Source organism: Mya arenaria, chromosome 3, assembly GCF_026914265.1.
Source record: "Mya arenaria isolate MELC-2E11 chromosome 3, ASM2691426v1".
Classification (NCBI taxonomy): Eukaryota; Metazoa; Mollusca; class Bivalvia; order Myida; family Myidae; genus Mya; species Mya arenaria.
In genome coordinates this window covers 79,253,952-79,278,174 of record NC_069124.1, presented here as the reverse complement: position 1 = coordinate 79,278,174, position 24,223 = coordinate 79,253,952, and the positions used below count along the sequence as shown (strand labels likewise).

The window sequence follows — 24,223 nt, the reverse complement described above, 5'->3', positions numbered from 1 at the left end:
TACGTCAAACGAATTTTCCAAAGCATACATGACATTTATTTTATTCGGGATTCTATAAATCAGTTAAATTTTTCTATGGCGATCCCTGCATGTACATGTACATGTCTGATAAAAACATGCCAGTGCGTTAATTGATATCTATTACTACTGTTAGTCTTTGATGTTTGCAAATTAAGGGCTCATAAAAAGGGGGGACTCTCAACAGCAGCAATGTTTATTTAGTGGACGTTTGTCGGTGTCCGTATAAGGGCCATAAACCAGACCACAAAACACGCGTGTCACAGAACGCCGAATAACCCGAAATTATCCCGCGCCAGTGTCATGTATCCACGGATACATATTCCTGGAATGTATACCATCAAATGTTTTTGGCATTTGCTTTATCAGCCTATGAGTTATTTCAAATCAACTAAGTTTGTATGCTTGTTATTCAATTAGCTGCGGTTATATTTTTGATTTGATGTTGATTACAGTTTCCGCGATGTAAAGTTCGTGCCCCGAAATTATTCTGCGATTTGCGAAAAAATACTGTTTTCCCCGCACCTTTTATACGGTAGTGAATTATCTTCGATTATATTACTTATTTATGTTGACAATAATTTCTGAAAACTGAAACTAATGTTTTTGCCTACAAGTATTTTGAAAATCACCAACATTTGGGATTACCGTTTTTCCCGCTATTTTCTATGCGCTATGTTATATGATAAGATGGTGTTGAATCCAACAGTTATTAGGAGGATATATTTCAAATCCAATCAGGTGGTCATTACAGGCTGCCACTTTTCTCTATTATTATCTATTTATCTGTATGTAAGACTATAACGGAAGAAGGCTTAGGATGGCCCGCGGAGGCGTGAGGTTCTGACACGGGCAAGTGTAACCCCTAGCGCCGGGCTCCGGCCGGTAAATCCCGTATAATCCTGATGCGTACCTATCACAATAACCGAGCAGGGGTAAATGGGACTCAATCGGATCAATCTTTCAACACTTGGGTAATCTAGCTACTTCAAGTGGGATATCCTGGTCCTGCATGACATTTGTGCCAATAATTTTACCTAAATATCCGCGAAAACCGTAATTGTAATCATATTGTAAAGCGATGTAAAATGCTGAACTTTTTTCTGGTCACTGTCATTCATATTTGTTTCTATTATTTGGAAACGCAATATATATTTAAAAAGGACTCACTGACTCTATTATAACATTTTATGAATTAATTCTCTCCTGTTGAATGGTCGAACTTGTACATGTTAGGTCATCATAAGTTCACAACACTTTTTGGTGTGGACGGTACAAAATGAGAAACGGAAATGGCGATTATGTGTTTTCAGTGAGCATGAGAGTGAAAACCCGCAGGTGCTACAATTAAATATGTGGCCACCAGACTTTTTACTGTTCATCACTGTAACTCGTAGACAGCTAATAACACTTTCCTAACTTTTTGACTGTATGATTTATTTACTAATAAGTACCTGCCGTATTGTTAAAGATCACTTTCGATCTGACCTCAAATTTGGTAAAGTAGCAGCCGCGATGTAACCTTTGATCTTGTCTGCATCACACCTTCGACAAGTAGTTAATTGTTAAAGATGCAACCCAGTATGTGTTACGTTTAACACCTTAAGTAAACATTTTCTACTTCTTTACAAAATAATGACAATACATAATTTGAAGTCCTGATAATAGCGGGAATACCAATCTAAAATCACATGTAAGACGATTGGAAATATGAATGGAGACAGTGGACATCCTTGCCCGGGGCCCTGACTTTGCTGTAATTGGAATGTTTTTTGATCCGATAAAAGGTGAATCCCACTGTCCTAACGCTGAATTTGATGTTTTGTTGTTACAACAATTGTCTTGTAAGATGCTTCCGTGTATTGCATAACATGGCTTCTGTAAAATGCGTTTTGTTAAGCAGGCGATCACACTGGCAATCGAATCAAACGCTTCTGTTAAATCCACCAGAAATTAAATAAATTGAAATAATGTAAAAGTAATATGGGATCCTGTAAGGAAATACTGAGCGCATGGTTGTTAGTTACAATACAACATTAATGTAATTCTGAAAATATTCGTACATGCTTCAGTGTCGTCATATATCAAACCAGTATGACCAGTCTAGAGGCATCGGGATTTGAAGAATAAAAAGCATGTAATAAAAGGCATTTCCCGGCATTCATTGCATTTTGACAAGTAGTGATTGCGAGTGAAAGGTGTTTGGAGGGTCTTGGCCTCCTGTAAATCATGTCAAAGATGGCTCCTAATGTGTTCTCTTTCAAGCCCGACGAGTCTGTTATTCCCAATATTGTTACCCAATAATTTCACATGAAAACTGTCAAAAATAAACTATTCTGTTTCTTATGAATAAATTACCTACATAATAAGATAAATGGCAATTATGCTGATTGGAATGCGGGGTGCATATCTCGGTTCACGGGAGGAGCTCCAGGATTCCAGAGTGATTGTATTCCAATCCATGGGCGCTCTGCGGGAACCAGGGACCTGGACGGGTGTCAGATTACAACAATACACAATCATGTACATATATTATGAAACAAATAACTATCAAGATGTCAAGGTACCTACTAGCAGGACTTCGAGATCAGGATAATTCCACATCATTAACATTTTTAGAAATATCGGCTCGACCCGAATAATTTTATTGTTCAAAAGTATGAGAAAATTTATTTATTTTGTACCACCAAGGTTCGAAGAAGAATTATTTGTAACAATTTCATTATATCTGTAATTTGAGGAGAGAAATATAAAAAAAAAACACCTATTAATCGAACGACTGACTGTCAAAAAATCTACATGGGTCGTGGAGGAGAAACGACGATTTTTTAAGTATTGCCTTAAATGCTTGAAATTATTATAAAAATAATTGAAAAGCAATAATTGCTTTGGTTCGTGTTTTATTTGTTAACTTGATTTTTGATAGTTTAATTTTCGTTAATCATTTCATGAATTTACAGCAATATTAGGTTTGGCCCGATTTACTTAAATACAATCTTGTTATGAGTACTTAAAACACATCAACCAATGATAGTATTTCAATGGATCTATTGTCGCTTATAACTTATGAAGTCTTTTTAGTTCAAAATGTATTTTAAATAGATAAATTTGGATAACATGATCAGATAGATAGGCTGAAGTGTTTTAACTCTTCAAAAAATCTATAAAAAAAAGTTATGTCATAATTGATTGCATATATGATTTGATAAGCATCCTAACCACAGGGGCGATGGGTACTGGGTATGTGAGCATGAATTATTCGTGAAATATAGTGGCACCGTGCTAAATGGGGGCAATGATACACCTGATAAGCAGCATTTGGCATGCTTTGTTTAACTCTAGACCAAACGTGATACTCATAAGTAATAGATAATTACTCATTATTAAGTGGTCACTGAATCTACATTAGCTAATTAAAATGCACTGGCAGTTGTATCATGACACGAATTTTGGCGCAAAATAGTCTGCCTCATTGAAAATAAAAGACAAATAGAGGAGAACAACATTTCTTTGATTAAACATGACAAAACATTTTTTTCCATCAGCATGACTTAGTCATTATCCCTCGCTGTTTAGTGGTCATCAGAATCTATTTATTTCGGAAAAATCATAAAATAAACTAATTTAGGGCTTATCTTGCGGTTCAATTTCAAGGGAATACTTCTCTTATCTCCGGAATCTTGGACATGTGCAATTTGTCAGCGCGTGATTGAGCAATATCCAAGACTGCGCGTCACTCAAGTCGCGTGCCCTCAGAGTCATATAAAATTTGAAATGTTGTTGGTTATTGGTGGAAAACAACGTGAATGTTAGATAGGTGACTTAATGTCAACGTTTTTATTTTGTTCGAACCTTTTTAAAAAGTGATAGCGAAGGGTCGTCGTATTGTACTAAAAAAACAGTATGCTAAATCATTGAAACATTATGATTGTCAAAAAGTGTATCAATACAGCAAAAATATCACGCTTTGGCTCAGATGAACATTATCTTATCTTTTAATATTTATCTGATTATCATCTTGACGAGGTTTTATAAGTGAATCTTTCTATATGCACAAAAATGAAGTAAATACTAAACGTTGAAAAAGTTTGACAGAAGTCTTGACCAGCGTTAATTGTATTTAATCACTGACGTCTTAAGAAGTATCACTCGTCGCAACGTTAACACACGCGCATCTGTTATGTCTTAAATTTATTAACAAGGGACACGCGCCGTCAATAAAACAGGAATTGATACTCGCCAAGAAATTAAGGGTCCGCGGCAAATTTTGATCAAAGAGGATATCTCAGGCTCACTTTAAATCGTTTTCTCCCCGTAATGGACGATAATTAATGGGAACTCAGTCCATTAGGAAACATGGTCCCAGCTAGTGACTAAACGAGCTTAGGACTCCCTGTCACAACAAACATTAGCAACAATAATAATAAAGAAAATAGAAATAGCAAACAAGTCATGCATATTTACTTTACAGATCTTGTCTCTTTCAGATACGAACCAACTTTGGCAGTCAAGACGAAATAACAACCGTTGATGGTCGCCCGGTCCGTCAGTGTAACTGGGTAAGGTTCTTGAAGACCAGTGACGTCGTCGATGACGTCAACATTGTGGGTGTGCACGTGAAGGGCGAGGCAGTGTTCCAGGTGCTACGAACCGTGCTGCCGAACGAAGAGATCGTCGCTTATCTGCACAGAGATGACTCTTCGCAAACATTACAAGATGTCCTCAAAGCATCGTATGACACCTCATCGACGCCAGATATTAGAAATGGTAAATTCTACTTATTTTTATTCTAGGAAACATATCATAATTCATTATATCAATTGAATACAAACTAATTGTGTTTCATTGGATTTCATACGTTAGCGTGCTGGAATTGAAAGTGAAATTGATACTGCTACACAAAATCGTAAACGCATGTAAGAACTGTAATCCAAAGAAAACAGTTCAAGTTATTTATGTAAATCATTTTTTTTAAGTATTAGTAACTTTTTTGCAGTTAAGACAGAGCCGGATGTAGCACCAGTATCGCCAATTCCGTTCACTGGGTCGAGAGAATTGCTGACGTCACCGTTATCCCGGGACGACGACTGCAAGTCACGGATCAGTGACGACACACACCATGGGGACGACAGCAGCCCGGCCTCTCACACTACAGACACCCCGGAGACGGACCGCTACTCGGAACCAGAGTTGTCCCCGCACATCACATACCCACAGCAGATGTCGCCTCTTAACCTAACATCCTACAAGACACCGTCAAAATCTAGTTTCACATCAGAAACCTCGTCTGCATTCACTTCACCGTTGACATCGAACTCCAGGTCTCCTATGACGTCACCAGGCAGCCTTTCCTCACCTTCCTACAAGGACCAGACGCCCTCGCCTCCCAGCACACTCCTGCCTCTCCGTCCGAGACGGAACCGCGAGCGGACGTGGCTGCCATGCGAGGTGTGTGGGAAGCGGTTCGACCGACCATCCCTGTTGAAACGGCACATGCGGACCCACACGGGAGAGAAGCCGCACGCGTGTGACGTATGCGGGAAGGCGTTCTCCACATCCTCCTCCCTCAACACACACAGACGCATACACAGCGGGGAGAAACCTCACGAGTGCGGAGTCTGCGGCAAGCGCTTCACAGCCTCGTCCAACCTCTACTACCACAAGATGACCCACAACAAGGTGTGTACTCAGTAAATTGATCGATTCATTAATCAATCATTCGATCGATCCGAACCTTATTTTTACAAGCGATCCGAGAAGTTAAAAATCATAGAAAAACTAATGTAACTATACAAAAAAAAACCTGCAAAGTTATCAATTTATACATATTTGTTTCATTTCTTCAGGAGAAGCCGCACAAGTGCACCCAGTGTTCTAAGTCGTTCCCTACTCCCGGCGACCTGCGCTCTCACATGTACGTGCATAGTGGCTCGTGGCCGTTTCGGTGTGACGTCTGCAACCGCGGGTTCAGCAAGCAGACAAACCTTAAGAACCACCTGCTGCTGCACACGGGCGACAAGCCACATGAGTGTCCAACGTGCCAGAAGAAGTTCGCGCTCTACTGCAACCTCAAGACTCACATGAAAACGCATGAAGGTATGTTTGTTTTCACAAACTATAAACGAAGTAACATAAAACAATCGTTTAAAGCATTACTTGATTATCCCTGATAAGTTTGGTAATAGATGAAGTGTATCCGGATTTATTAAAAGTAATTTAATATTAACATCACTGACCTTGTTTGATTTCAAGATGACACCCAGGGAAGCTGTATTTCCTGCGGCAGGACGTTTCTAAAGAAGGAAGACTCGAGCTCCGACATGTGCTCCGACTGCACGCGCTCTCTATCACCGGAAACCACGCCGCCACCGAAGCGACACCTGAGCGACTTTAGCATATCCGCCCTCACGAACAAGGACAGCAAATCATCAACCGATCGGCCTAACCCGAAGGATTTCTTCGACCCCCGGATATACCCCGCCTACAATCCCGCCATGATGATGGCGCCACCGTCTGCAAGGCTTTTTTCCCACGACCACATTCCTATCGGCTACCTCCCGGTGTTCGGTAACTTCGCCTCCGCAGACAGCAACATGCTCCCTTCCGCCGCCTCGGCCGCCCTGTTCCCGCGGTTCCCCGGTATGCCCCTGCCCGAGGCTGCGTACCGGATGTACCAGGCCTCCTTACCAGGACTCAAGTCAGAGTGGAGTCCACAGCTTATTGCCAAATAAAGACAATGAAGAGTTTAACTGCCGGGAAATGTGCTATGTTCTGTCCGCTTGCATATTATCATGCACTTCTTTGATAACATCGAATGCAGGGACCACAACTTACTTCTTATATATATTCTGTATATTAGTTTCATGATTTTGAAAATGGGTCCAAACATACTTACAGTACTTTATAGTGTATAATTGCATTTTTTTCAAATATCTTTATATCGGCTGTTTGCTATTTTGGATACAAACCATATTTAGTCATAGTTCGTATATATGTATGGACAATCTGTGATAGTGTGTGTGCGTGCGTACACGCTCTCTAGTCAAGGCTGGTTGGGACCACAACTTATTCTGTACATAGTTCTATAAAATGAACATATTCGTGTTATTTTTGTTTAATATTGAATTATGTGTATATAATTGTATTGGCATTTATTATAATTATATAAATGAAATGTTTCCTTCTGATCTTATCGATCGTTATCTAAGTAAAGAAAAAAATATACGAGTAGTACATGTACACAATTCATGTATTTACATGGTATTTGAAAGAAACACTTGCCTTCTGAATATTTTATAGAGACTGTCAAACTGACACTATTTGCTTGTATATTTTTCTTTGTCGCCTTGTAATATGTTGTTTCGAAAGTTGATATTAAATTTTGTTAAATGAAATTCTTTTTTTTTGGTTTTAAATGAGTTTTGTTATACCTTTACTCACTCTTAATACCTCCGTCAATCGAACGTGCTGAAGTTATAGCGAGACGGAGTCTCAAACTGGTGACTGAGCTACTGAATTGACCAGACTGGTTATTGCACTTGTCCGCGATACGAACAAATACTATATGTCCAAGTTCGGTAAATACTGAATAAACAATGGGCCCTTCTAAATATGAAGCGGGCAAGGACAGTTTGGTAAGAAGTGATCTGGTCAGAATTTTGACAATAACAGCGTCGTAACTCTGGAGATATATACTTTGCGATCAGGCTTATTATCAAACATAGCATACAAAGCATACACATTGATATTATTTTGTTAAAAATCGGGTGAAAATGATTGGCAGGTTAGAAAGCGGACACTGACATAGGTGGACGCCATCCGCCCACTGTGGGTCACCCAATAATAACATGAGCGTAAACAGGCGTAAACTTTTAAAAAGGAGCCGGATAAAGCAATGCCGAATACACTGTACCCAATCATATATCGGACTTAGTCATGCTGTGCGCAGTGTTGAGCGCCTGGGACCCCTTGGTCGTTGATGGGTGCCTAGGGACGGGCGGTTTTCTTACCTTGAGTGGTTCCACAGATTTATATCTACATAACAGATCACAGCGATGTAAGAGTGATGAGCGATTAATGGTTCTGAGTAAACAAGATAGGATCAACAATGCCAACAATGCTTCAGATGATACGTACATATATATGTTAATAGGCTTTATCAAAGACTACCACACCAACCCACGCTGTGTCTAAATACTATTATAATAGTAACTATATCATGTATTTTGGATTAAATGAAAAGAAAAGAATACTTGATTAAGTGATACGAAACAAAGAAAAATATTCCTAACAAGTAATAACCTATATTTGATTGAAAACTGACAAATTTACATCACAAGTTGCTGGATAAAAAACTTTTTGAAATGGCGTTACATTTAAATGCACCATTCCCATATCAACATGCCGACAGTAATGTTATTTTCATTTCAAAAATAGCGCTAACATAACCCGCTCAATGGGTGATTAGGAAGCGGCCGTCTGAGGGTTCTACACCCTCGAATTACAGGATTGTTCCAGAGCTCGTGTGGTTTTATTGACCACTGATTTGGGTGACTAATTGGTCATTAAAGATGGACTACTGGTCAATATCATTCTGATAAAGGTCTGCTTCGAACCCTCTAACAAATGGAGCTTGAAATTGGATCATTCAAAGTATAACATAACTTCAGTTAAGGCACCATGTTCTCCTTTAAAGCGATTTTATGGTTTGGTTTATATAATTTTATTGTGTGAAATCAATATACATACAAGATTTAAACAACTTTTATAGTAAATTGTAAAGAATATAGCATTCAAAGGTTATAATGATATTATAATTGTCGGTACAAGTATCACATGAACTGACCCTGAACTGATTGTACGTTACGGGTTTTAGGCAATACAGTGAAATGCTGTTGATGAGCTTAACAATTTGCTTCTTTATCTGTTCGATGCGCACAGGTGATCTGACACTCAAATGTTCCATAGCAATCTGAGAACCAATCGCTCGTGCAGCCGGTGCGCGATGCGTGCTCGAGATAACGCTCGTATTGTCCAACCGCGGCGTCTCCCGAGACCCAGCGGCCATCGCCGGTCAGCGGGAACCAGTAAATAACGAGATTCACGTCAACGGGAGAACCACCGAAGTTACGTCATAAGACATCTTTGTCTTAGCGTTTCGAACTTCGAAGCCAATATTCTGAATTTACATTTATTCTATCATTATCCTGATGTGCTTTCAATGGTGATTTTAACTTCGCTTGGTGAAGGAAAATTTGAAATACTCTTCATGTGTCAAACTGTATATTTACAAAGAACTGGAAAAACGTCCATTTAAAGTTAATCATTAGTTGAAACGGAATATTGGAACTGACACTAGCTCATTACAGACTGATAATCGTACCATTAAGACAATGTGCAATTTACGGCACTGCTTGTTGACTTGTTACCCAGTGCTCCGGCTATTGTCCAGGCTTCGATTCGTGTGTCCGCCTCTATAAACCTCCAACATTGCCATACAACCTTCATATCCTGCCCAACCGGCCACTTGTGGCGATAACCGCCATAAAACCACTCAAATGACTTGTGGTTGCGCAAATTTACCTATAATTGGCGCTTAAAAGTCGTATTTCCATCATCGGTGAATGGCTTTGCTCTTTATATGGTGTCAAGATCGTTTACAATAAAATCTAAAATCACTTAAAATGGTTGTTACTTCGCCATAGGTAACAATACCTTTGTCCACTGGCAATTAATCTAAGAGCCATCGATGTTCATCAAACCAACAGAACTTCGTAGGGTGTTTTCGAGCGTTTGATGTCATGCACATTTACAAACTGAACTGTTTGTTTGTTATTTCGTATTATTCCATCTTCATACCATCGAAATGTTACTGGTTAGTGGTTGTATGCGGCTGGTTAGTGGTTGCATGCGGCTGACGGCCATCAGTACATCACATCTGGACTCTGGGGCCAACGTATGGTGTAACCGGGGCCTGCCCTTTCAACTACCCGTTGACCTTTCACAATGAGCCATCAAGTCGAACACAGATGGTCTCAAAAATAATCTTGAATCGACATTTAAGCACCTTTGTATAACAAAAAGTACTCTTTAAAAAAACAAATACAAAAATACCGTTCAGTAACCGACGGAGATTTTTTTTTTGGTGTTATCTTAATTAGAAGATGAGTTTAATAAACATCACTAATTCTAATTTATTGATGGTCTTTATGGCCTAATAAACATGTTTATTGAACAATTTGTACACAGATTACTGTTCCCTTAGGGTTACCGGCGATTCGAGTAAAATTTGTTCGCGTCCCCTAGAGCCCCAAGTACATTACGTCACAGCAATGCTAATCTTGTATCTGGGGTAGTGCACGTGCCACTGGAGTATGATTTGACTGGGGGCGAAAGTATGTCAAGACTAACACATAGTTTACCATCAGGATTGTCAGTTAACGATTTTATCTTTTAATTACAAACATGTAAGTATCGAAAAAGAATTACAGTAAGATGAGCTGTTAAATACCACCAATATGCCATACATAATTATATGAATGGATACAACAGTCAGCACTTGAACTCGATTGCATTAGCTGGAAAATTAGTATAAACATTTCAATTCAGTTTCAATCTCTATGTTTCCAGCTATTCATAGATAAAATGATGTACGTGAAGTTAGCGGCCTAGCGGCGTGAAATTAGCGGCCTAGCGGCCTAGCGGCCTAGCGGCGTGAAGTTAGCGGCCTGGCGGCCTAGCGGCCTGGCGGCGTGAAGTTTGCGGCCTAGCGGCCTAGCGGCCTAGCGGCCTGGCGGCCTAATTATTTTTTCTATGTCCAAGCAATTGTTAATGCGTTTTTTTTTAAAACAATGATAAATCAAGGTTTTTTATTCATATAGTTACATAGCGGCCTTAAATTGTTATCTATTCAGAATATTTTTCTTTACCTTTTATTCTAAAACAATTTAAAATTAACTGTTTTATGCACAAATTATCACTCTGAAGCGTTTTTCAACTTTTTTTCAAAAAAGTCGATCAAGCACTTCAGCGGCCTAGCGGCCTAGCGGCCTAGCGGCGTGAAGTTAGCGGCCTGGCGGCCTAGCGGCCTAAAATGGTATCCTATTTCAAACCATGTATACATGCATTTTCTTCTAAAACAATGACATATTAGCTGTTTTTTGCACAAATTAACACTTTGAAGCTATTAGCGATTATCAACATTTTTTGTAAAGCGTCGATTAAGCAGTCAGCTATTTCAAAGCATTACACATGCCTGATCTTCTAAAACAATGATATATTTACTGTTTTATGCACAAATTATCACTCTAAAGCGTTTTTTATTTTATTTTTTCAAAAAAGTTGATCGAGCACTTCAGCGGCCTAGCGGCCTAGCGGTGTGAAGTAAGCGGCCTGGCGGCCTAGCGGCCTAGCGGCCTAAAATTGTTTCCTATTTCAAACCATGTATACATGCATTTTCTTTTAAAACAATGATATATTAACTGTTTTTATGCACAAATTAACACTTTGAAGCTATTAGCGATGATCAACAGTTTTTTTTTTCAAAAGTGTCGATAAAGCAGTCAGCTATTTCAAAGCATTAAACATGCCTATTCTTCTAAAACAATGATGTATTTACTGTTTTTATGCACAAATTATCACTTTAAAGCGTTTTTCAATTCTTTTCCAAAAAAGTCGATCGAGCACTTCAGCGGCCTAGCGGCCTAGCGGCGTGAAGTTAGCGGCCTGGCGGCCTAGCGGCCTAGCGGCCTAAAATTGTTTCCTATTTCAAACCATGTATACATGCATTTTTTTCTTAAACAATGATATATTAACTGTTTGGATGCACAAATTAACACTTTGAGGCTATAAGCGATAATCAACATATTTTTTTTTCAAAAAGTCGATTGAGCAGTCAACTATTTCAAAGCATTAAACATGGCTGATCTTCTAAAACAATAATGTATTTACTGTTTTTATGCACAAATTATCACTCTAAAGCGTTTTTTTATTTTATTTTTTCAAAAAAGTTGATCGAGCACTTCAGCGGCCTAGCGGCCTAGCGGCCTAGCGGCGTGAAGTTAGCGGCCTGGCGGCCTAGCGGCCTAAAATTGTTTCCTATTTCAAACCATGTATACATGCATTTTCTTTTAAAACAATGATATATTAACTGTTTTTATGCACAAATTAACACTTTGAAGCTATTAGCGATTTTTTCAAAAGTGTCGATAAAGCAGTTAGCTATTTCAAAGCATTAAACATGCCTGTTCTTCTAAAACAATGATGTATTTACTGTTTTTATGCACAAATTATCACTCTGAAGCGTTTTTCAATTCTTTTCCAAAAAAGTCGATCGAGCACTTCAGCGGCCTAGCGGCCTAGCGGCGTGAAGTTAGCGGCCTGGCGGCCTAGCGGCCTAGCGGCCTAAAATGGTATCCTATTTCAAAGCATGAATACATGCATTTTCTTCTAAAACAATGACATCTTAGCTATTTTTATGCACATATTAACACTTTGAAGCTATTAGCGATTATCAACATTTTTTTTTTAAAAGCGTCGATTAAGCAGTCAGCTATTTCAAATCATTCAACATGCCTGATCTTCTAAAACAATGATATATTTACTGTTTTTATGCACAAATTATCACTCTAAAGCGTTTTTTATTATTTTTTTTAAAAGTTCATCGAGCACTTCAGCGGCCTAGCGGCCTAGCGGCCTAGCGGCGTGAAGTTAGCGGCCTGGCGGCCTAGCGGCCTAGCGGCCTAAAATTGTTTCCTATTTCAAACCATGTATACATGCATTTTCTTTTAAAACAATGATATATTAACTGTTTTTATGCACAAATTAACACTTTGAAGCTATTAGCGATTTTTTCAAAAGTGTCGATAAAGCAGTCAGCTATTTCAAAGCATTAAACATGCCTGTTCTTCTAAAACAATGATGTATTTACTGTTTTTATGCACAAATTATCACTCTGAAGCGTTTTTCAATTCTTTTCCAAAACAGTCGATCGAGCACTTCAGCGGCCTAGCGGCCTAGCGGTGTGAAGTTAGCGGCCTGGCGGCCTAGCGGCCTAGCAGCCTAAAATGGCATCCTATTTCAAAGCATGTATACATGCATTGTTTTCTAAAACAATGATATATTATCTGTTTTAAGCAAACACTATCACTCTGAGGCGATTATCAACCTTTTTTTCAAAATGTCGAACAAGCAGTCAGCTTTTCAAAGCATGTGAACATGCCTATCCTTCTCAAAAATATGTTGATAATCGCCTCAGAGTGAAAGTCTGTGCATAAAAACAGTTAACATATCATTTTTTTAGAAGAAAATGCATGTATACATGCTTTGAAATAGGAGAGCATTTTAGGCCGCCAGGCCGCTAGGCCGCTAACTTCACGCCGCTAGGCCGCTAGGCCGCTAGGCCGCTAGGCCGCTGAAGTGCTCGATCAAATTTTTTTGAAAAAAAAACAAAAAAACAAAAACGCTTTAGAGTGATAATTTGTGCATAAAAACAGCAAATACATCATTGTTTTAGAAGATCAGCAATGTTTAATGCTTTGAAATAGTTGACTGCTCAATCGACTTTTTTGAAAGAAAAAAAATATGTTGATTATCGCTAATAGCTTCAAAGTGTTAATTTGTGCATTCAAACAGTTAATATGTCATTGTTTAAGAAGAAAATGCATGTAAACATGCTTTGAAATAGGAAACCATTTTAGGCCGCTAGGCCGCTAGGCCGTCAGGCCGCTAACTTCACGCCGCTAGGCCGCTAGGCCGCTAGGCCGCTGAAGTGCTCGATCGACTTTTTTGGAAAAGAATTGAAAAACGCTCCAGAGTGATAATTTGTGCATAAAAACAGTAAAAACATCATTGTTTTAGAAGAATAGGCATGTTTAATGCTTTGAAATAGCTGACTGCTTTATCGACACTTTTGAAAAAAAACCTGTTGATAATCGCTAATAGCTTCAAAGTGTTAATTTGTGCATAAAAACAGTTAATATGTCATTGTTTTAGAAGAAAATGCATGTATACATGGTTTGAAATAGGAAACAATTTTAGGCCGCTAGGCCGCTAGGCCGCCAGGCCGCTAACTTCACGCCGCTAGGCCGCTAGGCCGCTGAAGTGCTCGATTAACTTTTTAAAAATAAAATAAAAAACGCTTTAGAGTGATAATTTGTGCATAAAAACAGTAAATACATCATTGTTTTAGAAGATCAGGCATGTTTAATGATTTGAAATAGCTGACTGCTTAATCGACGCTTTTAAAAAAAAAATGTTGATAATCGCTAATAGCTTCAAAGTGTTAATTTGTGCATAAAAATAGCTAAGATGTCATTGTTTTAGAAGAAAATGCATGTATTCATGCTTTGAAATAGGATACCATTTTAGGCCGCTAGGCCGCTAGGCCGCCAGGCCGCTAGGCCGCCAGGCCGCTAACTTCACGCCGCTAGGCCGCTAGGCCGCTAGGCCGCTGAAGTGCTCGATCGACTTTTTTGAAAAAAAGTTGAAAAACGCTTCAGAGTGATATTATGTGCATAAAACAGTTAATTTAAAATTGTTTTAGAATAAAAGATAAAGAAAGATATTCTGAAAAGATAACAATTTAAGGCCGCTATGTAACTATATGAATAAAAAACCTTGATTTATCATTGTTTTAAAAAAAAAACGCATTAACAATTGCTTGGACATAGAAAAAATAATTAGGCCGCTAGGCCGCTAGGCCGCCAACTTCACGCCGCTAGGCCGCTAGGCCGCTAGGCCGCCAGGCCGCTAACTTCACGCCGCTAGGCCGCTAGGCCGCTTGGCCGCTAACTTCACGCCGTTAGGCCGCTAAGCCGCTAGGCCGCTAACTTCACGTACATGATAAAATGGAATAAATCAAATGTATATAAAACATATTTTCAACCATGTATGACTGGCACATTGACAAACAATGTAATATATGCAACAAGACGTTAGCAAACAACACGAATGTATACCGTGTTAAAGGCATGGGTATGAAACTCTCTGCGGTTGACTATTATTGCAAACAATATAAAGTTATCAAACAATTTATATTTGGTATTTTTGAGGACAGTAATGCACACTGATTATGTTGTTCCAGTGATTTTGTCTATCCCCGCTTACTGGAACTTGTGTAAAAGTACTACATAACATATAGGCAGTTAGCTGAAGAAGTGCAAACGTTCTCCTTCACTCATAATGGTTGTCCTATATAATCTAATTGGACGCGCTCGTTTGCAAAATTCTTATACTAAAAATTAATTTACAACAAGGCACTGTATGTACAATGTATACAATCTGTAACAGTGGCCACACTTAATGCATAATTATTCCTATACAAATTCAAAGCAAAGTTATATATGTATATATTAATATAATATGTATTTTACTTTAAATATTTATAATAATACACACATATAAATATAAAGAAAGATTACACTTGGCGACTGATATACAGTTTTATACCTCTCTGTGAAACCATCAAGTTAGAACAATCATGTGAAATGGCGATATTTCTTTTTAAAATATATGATTTTTTTTTGATTTCTTTATGTAATATTAGAACTATGCGAGAATGACTGCGCGGAAACACTGATGATGTTTCAATCATTTATATGATTCATGATTTGCCTGTAGATATTAATGTTGGCGAAGAATCCTGAATGAATAAAATATCTGAATTCAAGTCCTTCGAAATAAAATTATAAGCAAAAGGTTCAATACTATACGTATGAAAAAACAACAACAACAGAAGTTTAAAATACAAAATATCAGTCGCATTTCCGAGATTGTGAATTGATCGAAATGAATAAAGATGGGGATAAACCAATAAATATTCGACAAGAATCGGTTTGAAATATTGATTTTTTTAACGAAAAACTTCAAAAGAATGATTCACTCACTGATGTATCAGGAGATGGAAAGTAAGAAGGCTTAGATGGAAATAAAATTCCATTGATGAAATGTAATTATTGAAATGTGTATTCTTCATTTGTTTTCAATCATTTATAAGTGCTTATACGACGATTCTATATAATGATTTCTTCGGACATACATCAGAGTTATCAAGATATTTAGAAGAAACTGAAAATCCTAGAAGTATTTTGAGTCACTCCTGCTCATTGCAATGAATTCTGATTTTAAACAAAATGTGGTGATCATGGGTGCAATCTATTAAAAGCTGTGTGAAGTAAGCATAACATACGGCATTGGACATTGGACATTCTGACACATGCTGACACGACATTGGACGTTGGACATTCAAAAATGAAACTCGTGCTGACACGACATTGGACATTGGACATTCAAAAATGAAACTTTTTGAATGTCCAATGTCCTATGTCGTGCCAGCACGACTTTCATTTTTGAATGTCCAATGTCGTGCCAGCACGACTTTCATTTTTGAATGTCCAATGTCCAATGTCGTGCTGGCACAACATTCATTTTTGAATGTCCCTTGTCCACTGTCTTGCGAACACGACTTTCGTTTTTGAATGTCGAATTTCAAATGTCGTGCAAGCATGACCTTCATTTTTGAATGTCGTGCCAACTAGGCTTTCGTAATTTTGTCGTGCCAGCACGACTTACGTATTTGAATGTCCAATGTCGTGCCAACTAGGCTTTCGTATTTGAATGTCCAATATCGTACCAGCATGACTTTCGTATTTGAAACAGTTGTCAAAACGTTCAATCTGTGAGAGTGCAGCTTTAAATGCGTATACAAATATTTTATCAGTATTTAAAACATATGTAGTACAGACATATTTCCCCACATCCAGATGACAACCGAACAGTACTACAATTCGTCTTTAGAGATATATATACAGTCAAACCTTTTTGGCTCGAACTCCGTGGGACCGGCGAAAATATCTCGAGCCTCGGAAATTTCAAGCCAAACGGAAATGCTTAGCTTTAGTATAAAGAAAACGTCCTTTAGAGCCAACGAGGAATTCGAGCCAAGCGAGCTCGAGCCAACGGGGTTCGACTAGTAACAGTTTCGTCGTCAGACAACTCCATTAAACCTTGATAAGTTGTCCACCGTCTATATAATGACTAGTTTGCTTATCGATTTGATTGGTTAATATATATCTTTGGACACATACTGACCAATCAATAAACCATTAGCCTTAGTTTAGGATAACTTTGTCCGAACCATCGGAGAATGTAGTAATGAACAATATTTTGCCATCTTGATGGTGAAATAGTCGATTCCCGTATAAATAATATACGGTAGTATAAACGGATGGAAAGGAACTGTATAATGGGGAGCATAAGCTTTACATGGTATGAAAGTCGTGCTACTTTGGACATTAGACATTCAAATATGAACGTCGTGCTGGCACAACATTGGACATTCAAAAATTATGTCGTGCCAGCACACCATTGAACATTGAATATTCAAAATTGAATGTCGTTCTAGCCCGACATTGAACATTCGTCGTCTTCATTTGGTAACGCTTGTATGAAATAATATGTTTGATAAACCTTTTGGGTATTCATAAGTCGACATTATTATCACATAGTGTTTTATAATCAGTCACATCGACATTAAATAATTCCAAAAGACTTCTTCGTCACATACGACAGACGTTTTTTTTATAGGTTTCACAGAATACAAAATATATAAATGTAAAGTTTGACACCAGAGCCATTGGAAATGGTCTCGGACATAACTGACACTATGGATAACAATCGAGTAAGTGGTTGAAAGGAAACCAGGCGCAAATAATTATATAAACCTAACAAATTCCAAAGCAGTGATATTTCTTTTCTGTACGTACCTTTGACATCATCATCGTTATAGTTCGAAGAAAATTGCAAAATATAGCAAGAATTTCATTTCTGAATGCCCAATGTCGAATGTCGTGCCAGCACGTTTTTCAGTTTTGAATGTTCAATGTCCAATGTCGTGCCAGCAGCTCGACATTCATTTTTGAATGTCCAATGTCGTGCCAGCAGCTCGACATGCATTTTTGAATGTCCAATGTCGTGCCAGCAGCTCGACATGCATTTTTGAATGTCCAATGTCGTGCCAGCATGACTTTCATTTTTGAATGTCCAATGTCGTGCCAGCATGACTTTCATTTTGAATGTCGTGCCAGCATGACTTTCATTTTTGAATGTCCAATGTCCGATGTCGTACTGGCTCGACATTCATTTTTGAATGTCCAATGTCGTGCCAGCAGCTCGACATTCATTTTTGAATGTCCAATGTCGTGCCAGCAGCTCGTCATGCATTTTTGAATGTCCAATGTCGTGCCAGCACGGCTTTCATTTTTGAATGTCCAATGGCGTGCCAGCACGACTTTCATTTTTGAATGTCCAATGTCCAATGGCGTGCCAGCACGACTTTCATTTTTGAATGTCCAATGTCCAATGGCGTGCCTGCACGACTTTCGTTTTTGAATGTCCAATGTCGTGCCAGCATGACTTTCATTTTTGAATGTCCAATATCGTGCCAGCATGACTTTCATTTTTTAATGTCCAATGTCGTGCCAGCATGACTTTCATTTTTGAATGTCCAATGTCGTGCCAGCATGACCTTCATTTTTGAACGTTGTCCAATGTTGTGCCAGCACGACTTTCATTTTTTAATGTCCAATGTCGTGCCAGCATGACCTTCATTTTTGAACGTTGTCCAATGTTGTGCCAGCACGACTTTCATTTTTTAATGTCCAATGTCCAATGTCGTATGTTTAGCTAACTTCACACAGCTGTATGATTTTTTTTCAGGGAAATGATATATGCAGACAAGCATTCAAGTTTTTATATGACATTGGACCAACCGGCATGAAAATCGTACTGAAACATTATGTTCCAGGTGTTTTCATGGCGAACCTTACATGCATGCTTCAACGTTGATGAAACTTCCAAGTTGAGGACGGGCCGCCCATGCTCTTTGCGCATGGAGGGAGAAGCAATGATGCTCCATTTGTACTCCGCAGATCCACCACAAAGAAGATGATACAAACAACGTATGCAAATTCTTGCGTGGATTCGGCTTTGATCGGATAAGATTGGCCGTTTTGGATTATTCAGGCTTCTGATTGATCTTGGACCAGATGTTCAAACCTATCGTGTGTAATGGTTAACGGTTGTTAGTTAGTTCTTACAAAAAATAAATGGTTTGTGGTGACACAGCCAATCTCATCCAATCAGGAGCCGTGCAGAAATCCGGAGATTGTAGTCATCCACCAGAGTTAATATAGTGCAACGTGGAATCCGGACGAAATCACAATGATACGTTACCGTAATCGTGATCGTCCGTGACGTTAACAACGTAAAATATGGTTTAATGTAACCTTGTAGAGAAGTATAGCATTTACCTATAAAGTTCGTTTTACGAAGATATTATTACGAGTAAAAGAGACCGCCCAAAGCACACGGCCTTGCTCCCGTGTTTCAATAAACAGCGTGAAATGGCATTCTACAGAGTAGTTAGTACACTAAACCATGAGCTATGTATAGCCACTGAACGGCGTATACAATACAACGTATTGACAGGGGGAATTAATTTATTTTTGAGACCAATAATAGTTACTGTTCACAATAAAATAAAAAAAAACACAGACACTTTTTCAATTAACCAGGTAGATTAAACATTTAAAATATTACTATTTTGAAAAACTGTTCGGCGAATATGCATAGCCAATTACATTTCACTTCCCCCTTCCTATTTAAATAGTCCTTCTGGATTATAAAATTATGATAGCGAGAAACACTTCATAGTACATAAAATAATAAGGAATTGTTTTCCAAATCATCACAAACAATTACAAATAATGTTTGCATGTTTAAAACAAAAATATGAGTGTATAATAAGAGTAATTAATGACTATCAATAACAATGATCGAAGCTCATGATTAAACACGCAACTAAAGACGCCTGCTTCGTCTAGGGTACTGGTCAAGAAATCAGTGTCAGTCCATCTATGTGTCTTTGTTAAACTGCTGCTGAAAGAAGATACTCGATCCTCGTCCACAGGTCCCTTTGCAACATTTTTAATGAATACCAAGTTGTAGTAACGGAGCTTACTCCCGGTTCTTTGTCTGGTATTTTCCTCGACTTCTGGAGTGCTGCCTCTTCCAAACTTAGATGTTATATCTGTCCAGTAATGCCCGACGACCATGCTCTGTATGCTACCCTTCCGCTCGTGCTCTATAAACATGGCAGCATGTTCATGTGACATCAACTTTTGTTCAGGTGACATATATCTCAAGCCTTTTGGTTGCCACTTCAGTTCATCCATATTTGTTTCAAACAACATCTCCCCGACACTGATCCAGTCCCGCTGTGCCTCTCAATAGAATGTGAGTTGATTTTGGCCGGAGTGTTCCAGTTTTGTCTCCATACAATGGCACTGGTGCCACACTTGTTGTTCTTCTAGCTGATGAACGTGTCGTCAAGCTGATACCATCCTCCTCCTCTTCTGTCGCACGCCTCTTCCCGCTTTCTGCTCCCCAGATGCCCCTTCTTCTTCTTGTCTTCCTGCGGCCTGTCCTCTTCATCATGGTGTTTGGGCTACGTATTTCCGGTGTCGTCTTTCTCAACTGCAATCTTGCAATAACTTCCTCCTCTTCGTCTTTCTTTCTTTGTCCCTTCTTTTTTGCCTTTTTGTGTCTTCAACTGACTGTAGCTAACTTTTATACACCCTTGATTTGCATTCGGGTGTCCGCTCGACCATACAAACAAGGTCATCGACTTCCATTGTCACCAGGCATGGGCCCTTCCATTTATTTGTCAATTTAGAACGAACCCCGATCTTCCTTATTGGGTCATGTAACGATACCAACCGACAAGAGTTCTTCTTTGAGCTAATGCCATAATGTTTCGTTTGATTGCATGCGGCGGTTTTGTATTATTCTTTCGTATGTCTCGGCACAACTGCATTTATCCTGTAGGTTATTGATGTAGTCCTCATATTCAGTTTTATATGAAGTCGCTGAATGACGTTCATAGAAGGAAGGGGGAGTGTACATCCGATACGGCTAACAACTTATTGTAAACAATTACAAGAGGAAGAAAAGTGTTCCGTAATGTTTCAGATTCAGCTAAACTTGTTTTTGATTTTCGACTTCGGGTGAACCTTTATTGGCGATATGTTTTTAAATATCTATGATATTGTTTACCTTTCAAGTTAATAGTGTACTGTAGAAACATGTAACAAAGTTTGCAACACTGGTCGGTGCGTCTTTTCAAAAAAATCTATGTGTAAACGGGCGAAATGTCGAAAGAGTCTTTGATACAGACATATTTCAACCTTTGACCTCTAAGCGTGAACCTGACCATTGAGGTACTGACCTAGGACTTAGGCGCGACACGCCAACTCATCATGCTGAACCTTCATGGCTAGTTATTTTGTAAATCCTGCAATGCATGGTCAAGATACAGCCCGGGCAAGGTTCAGTCCGGACGGGCGAACACACTTAGTACATACACAGAACTGACATTGTGACAGCTATGTCTAGCTCACCGCACACGGGCTCGATAGTCATTTTAACTGTTTTGAAATGCTACATTGTATTAACGATATACAAAATAAAGCATGGCCGAAAAGGTACACTCTATCAACAGTAATCATTTCAACCTTTGATCTCAAAGCGTCACCTTGACCTTTGAGAAACAAACCTTGGTACTGAGCGCGATACGCTACCTCATCATGATGAACATTCATGGCAAGATTTTGAAAAACCTATATCGCGTCGTCAATAAACAGCCCACCCAATGTTCAGTCCGGACGGATGCAGTACCGCACGCACATACACTGAACCGCCATAATATAACCGATGTAATGCATGGTAAAGATATTACCTGGAGAAGGTTAACTTTTATCAACAGTAATCATGTCAACCTTTGACCTATTTGCGTGACCTTGACATTTGAGGTACAAGATACAGCCCGGACAAGATAAAGTCTTGAAGGACGCACCTACGCACGGAAGAACGGACGCACACACATACACACACATACACATAACCGCCAATGTGACAACAATATCTCGATCACCGCATATGAGCTCGACGAAAACCCAAACTGATGCGTATAGTATATTGCCCAAAATCACACAAGTACACAAGTGTAACCTTCATCAAGGGTCTTGAAACTAAAACTAAGACTTAATGTTATTTCGCGTGCAAATTGTCCATTCACTATACGTTGCCCTTAAACGCCATTTCCTTAACAATTTGAAATAATAACTCACTTCATACAACTTCGTATTTTAATTTTTTTAACTTTTGTAATTTCGGTTGCGGATACCTGAGATTTTAATACAGGTGTTTAGAATAGCACACAATGGCTTATAATTTTCCATGTGCATACTTAGGAATAATATATTGTGAGAATAATAATGTGATAGGATTACTAGCAACTTATGTGATATTCTGTGATATTCTGCGATACAATCTACAAGCAAATATGTGCAGTCTTATCTTGTGATACTGTATTCACAAGAGATGTTTGTCAAACATTATGCCCCCCCCCCCCCTACTGTTGTCAGGATTACTTGGACAGTTTTATGAAATATGCATGGACCAAAATGAAAGCTGATTTGTCATTGACATTGGATGCCTTTGAGGCAGTTTTAAGATTATGACCATTCAAAGTGTGAGGATATTAGGTACAGTTGTTAATCATGTTTAGATGATGACTGATATTTGCAGATTAAAAAGTGTCCTCTTCGCAGCAGGGAATAAGTAAACATGACAAAATTTTAATGATGAATATGAGTTATGACCATGACCTTTGAACTCAAAATCCATAGGAGTCATCAACTGGTCACCAAAAACCTAAATGTCAAGTTTGAGGGTCAAGGGTGCGAGCATTGTCAAGTTATCGCACAGACAAGCTTTTTGTGTTCAATGGCACTGTGACCTTTGACCCAATGACCCCCAAAATCAATAGGGGTCATCTACAGGTCAGGCCCAACCTCAAAGTCGAGTTTGAGGGCCATGGGTGCAGGTGTTGTCGAGTTATCACTAAGACAACCTTTTATCATCCAAGGCCACTGTGACCTTGACCTTTGGTCAGATGACCCCTAAAATCGGTAGGTGTCAGCTACTGGTCAGGCCCAACCTCCATGCCAAGTTTAAGTGCCATGGGTGCAGGCATTGTTGATTTATCTCTCTAAGACAACCTTTTATTATTCAAGGTCACTGTGACCTTGACCTTTGACCCGATGACTCCTTGAATCAATTAGGGTTATCTACTGGTCAGGCCCAGCCTCCATGTCAAGTTTGTGGGTCATGGGTGCAGGGGTTTTCGAGTTATCACTAGGACAACCTTTTATCATTCAAGGTCACTATGACCTTGACCTTTAGCCCGATGACATCCAAAATCAATAGTGGTCATCTACTGGTCAGGCCCAACCTCCAAGTCAAGTCTAAGGGCCATGGGTGCAGACACTGATGAGTTATCACTCGGACAACCCTTTATCATTCAAGGTCATTGTCACCTTGACCTTTGACCCGTTAACCCCTAAAATCAGTAGGGGTTATCTACTGGTCAGACCCAGCCTCCATGTCATGTTTGATGACCATGGACCTAGGCATTGTTGAGTTATCACTCGGACAAGCTTTCAAATCCTTTTACCATTAAAGGTCACTGTGACCTTGACCTTTGACCTGATGACCTCCAAAATCAATAGGGGTCATCTACTGGTCATGCCCAACCTTCATGTCAAGTTTGGTGACCATACGTCAAGGGATTGTTAAGTTATCACTCGGACAAGCTTTGGTCTACCGACGGACCGACCGACCGACCTACATGTGCAACCTTCGAAGGGGGGCATACTTAATATAATATTTTTATCTATAAACATTGCAGTTATATATCCAGATAATTATTTTTGCATCTATATGTCAAGCCATCGACACAAATGATCACAAGGGAAATAATAAGAGTTTATTTTGTGTGTGTTTGTGTTGATGTGATGTTGTTTTAGGAAGCATGTTGTAATTAATGCTTAATTATTTTACAAATCGTGTTAATGTTACCGTATCATGTATTCATTACCAAAATGAATCTATCTATCTATAGAATATCTACGGGATTTATTTAGTGGTCCATAACCTTAAGGCTAACTTGCGTGCTAGCGGCTAACTTGTGACAGAGATACAAAGGAAAACAGTTAGCTAACAACGAGAGCAACTGTAAGCGTTAACCGAATTCAATAATTGATCAATGAACAAAAACATCATTTTCCCACAATCAGAAAAAAACAAA

The 24,223-nt window shown here is 38.9% G+C and overlaps 1 protein-coding gene across 1 annotated transcript; it reads left to right on the top strand.

Moving 5' to 3' along the window:
* The first annotated feature begins 5,511 nt into the window (after nucleotides 1-5,511).
* Nucleotides 5,512-6,749, top strand: LOC128226296 (zinc finger protein 391-like). The gene is made up of 3 exons (XM_052936175.1): nucleotides 5,512-5,697; nucleotides 5,865-6,114; nucleotides 6,271-6,749. Exons 1-3 carry the CDS (start codon nucleotides 5,512-5,514, stop codon nucleotides 6,747-6,749), a joined length of 915 nt encoding a protein of 304 aa, XP_052792135.1.
* The last annotated feature ends 17,474 nt before the right edge of the window (nucleotides 6,750-24,223 follow it).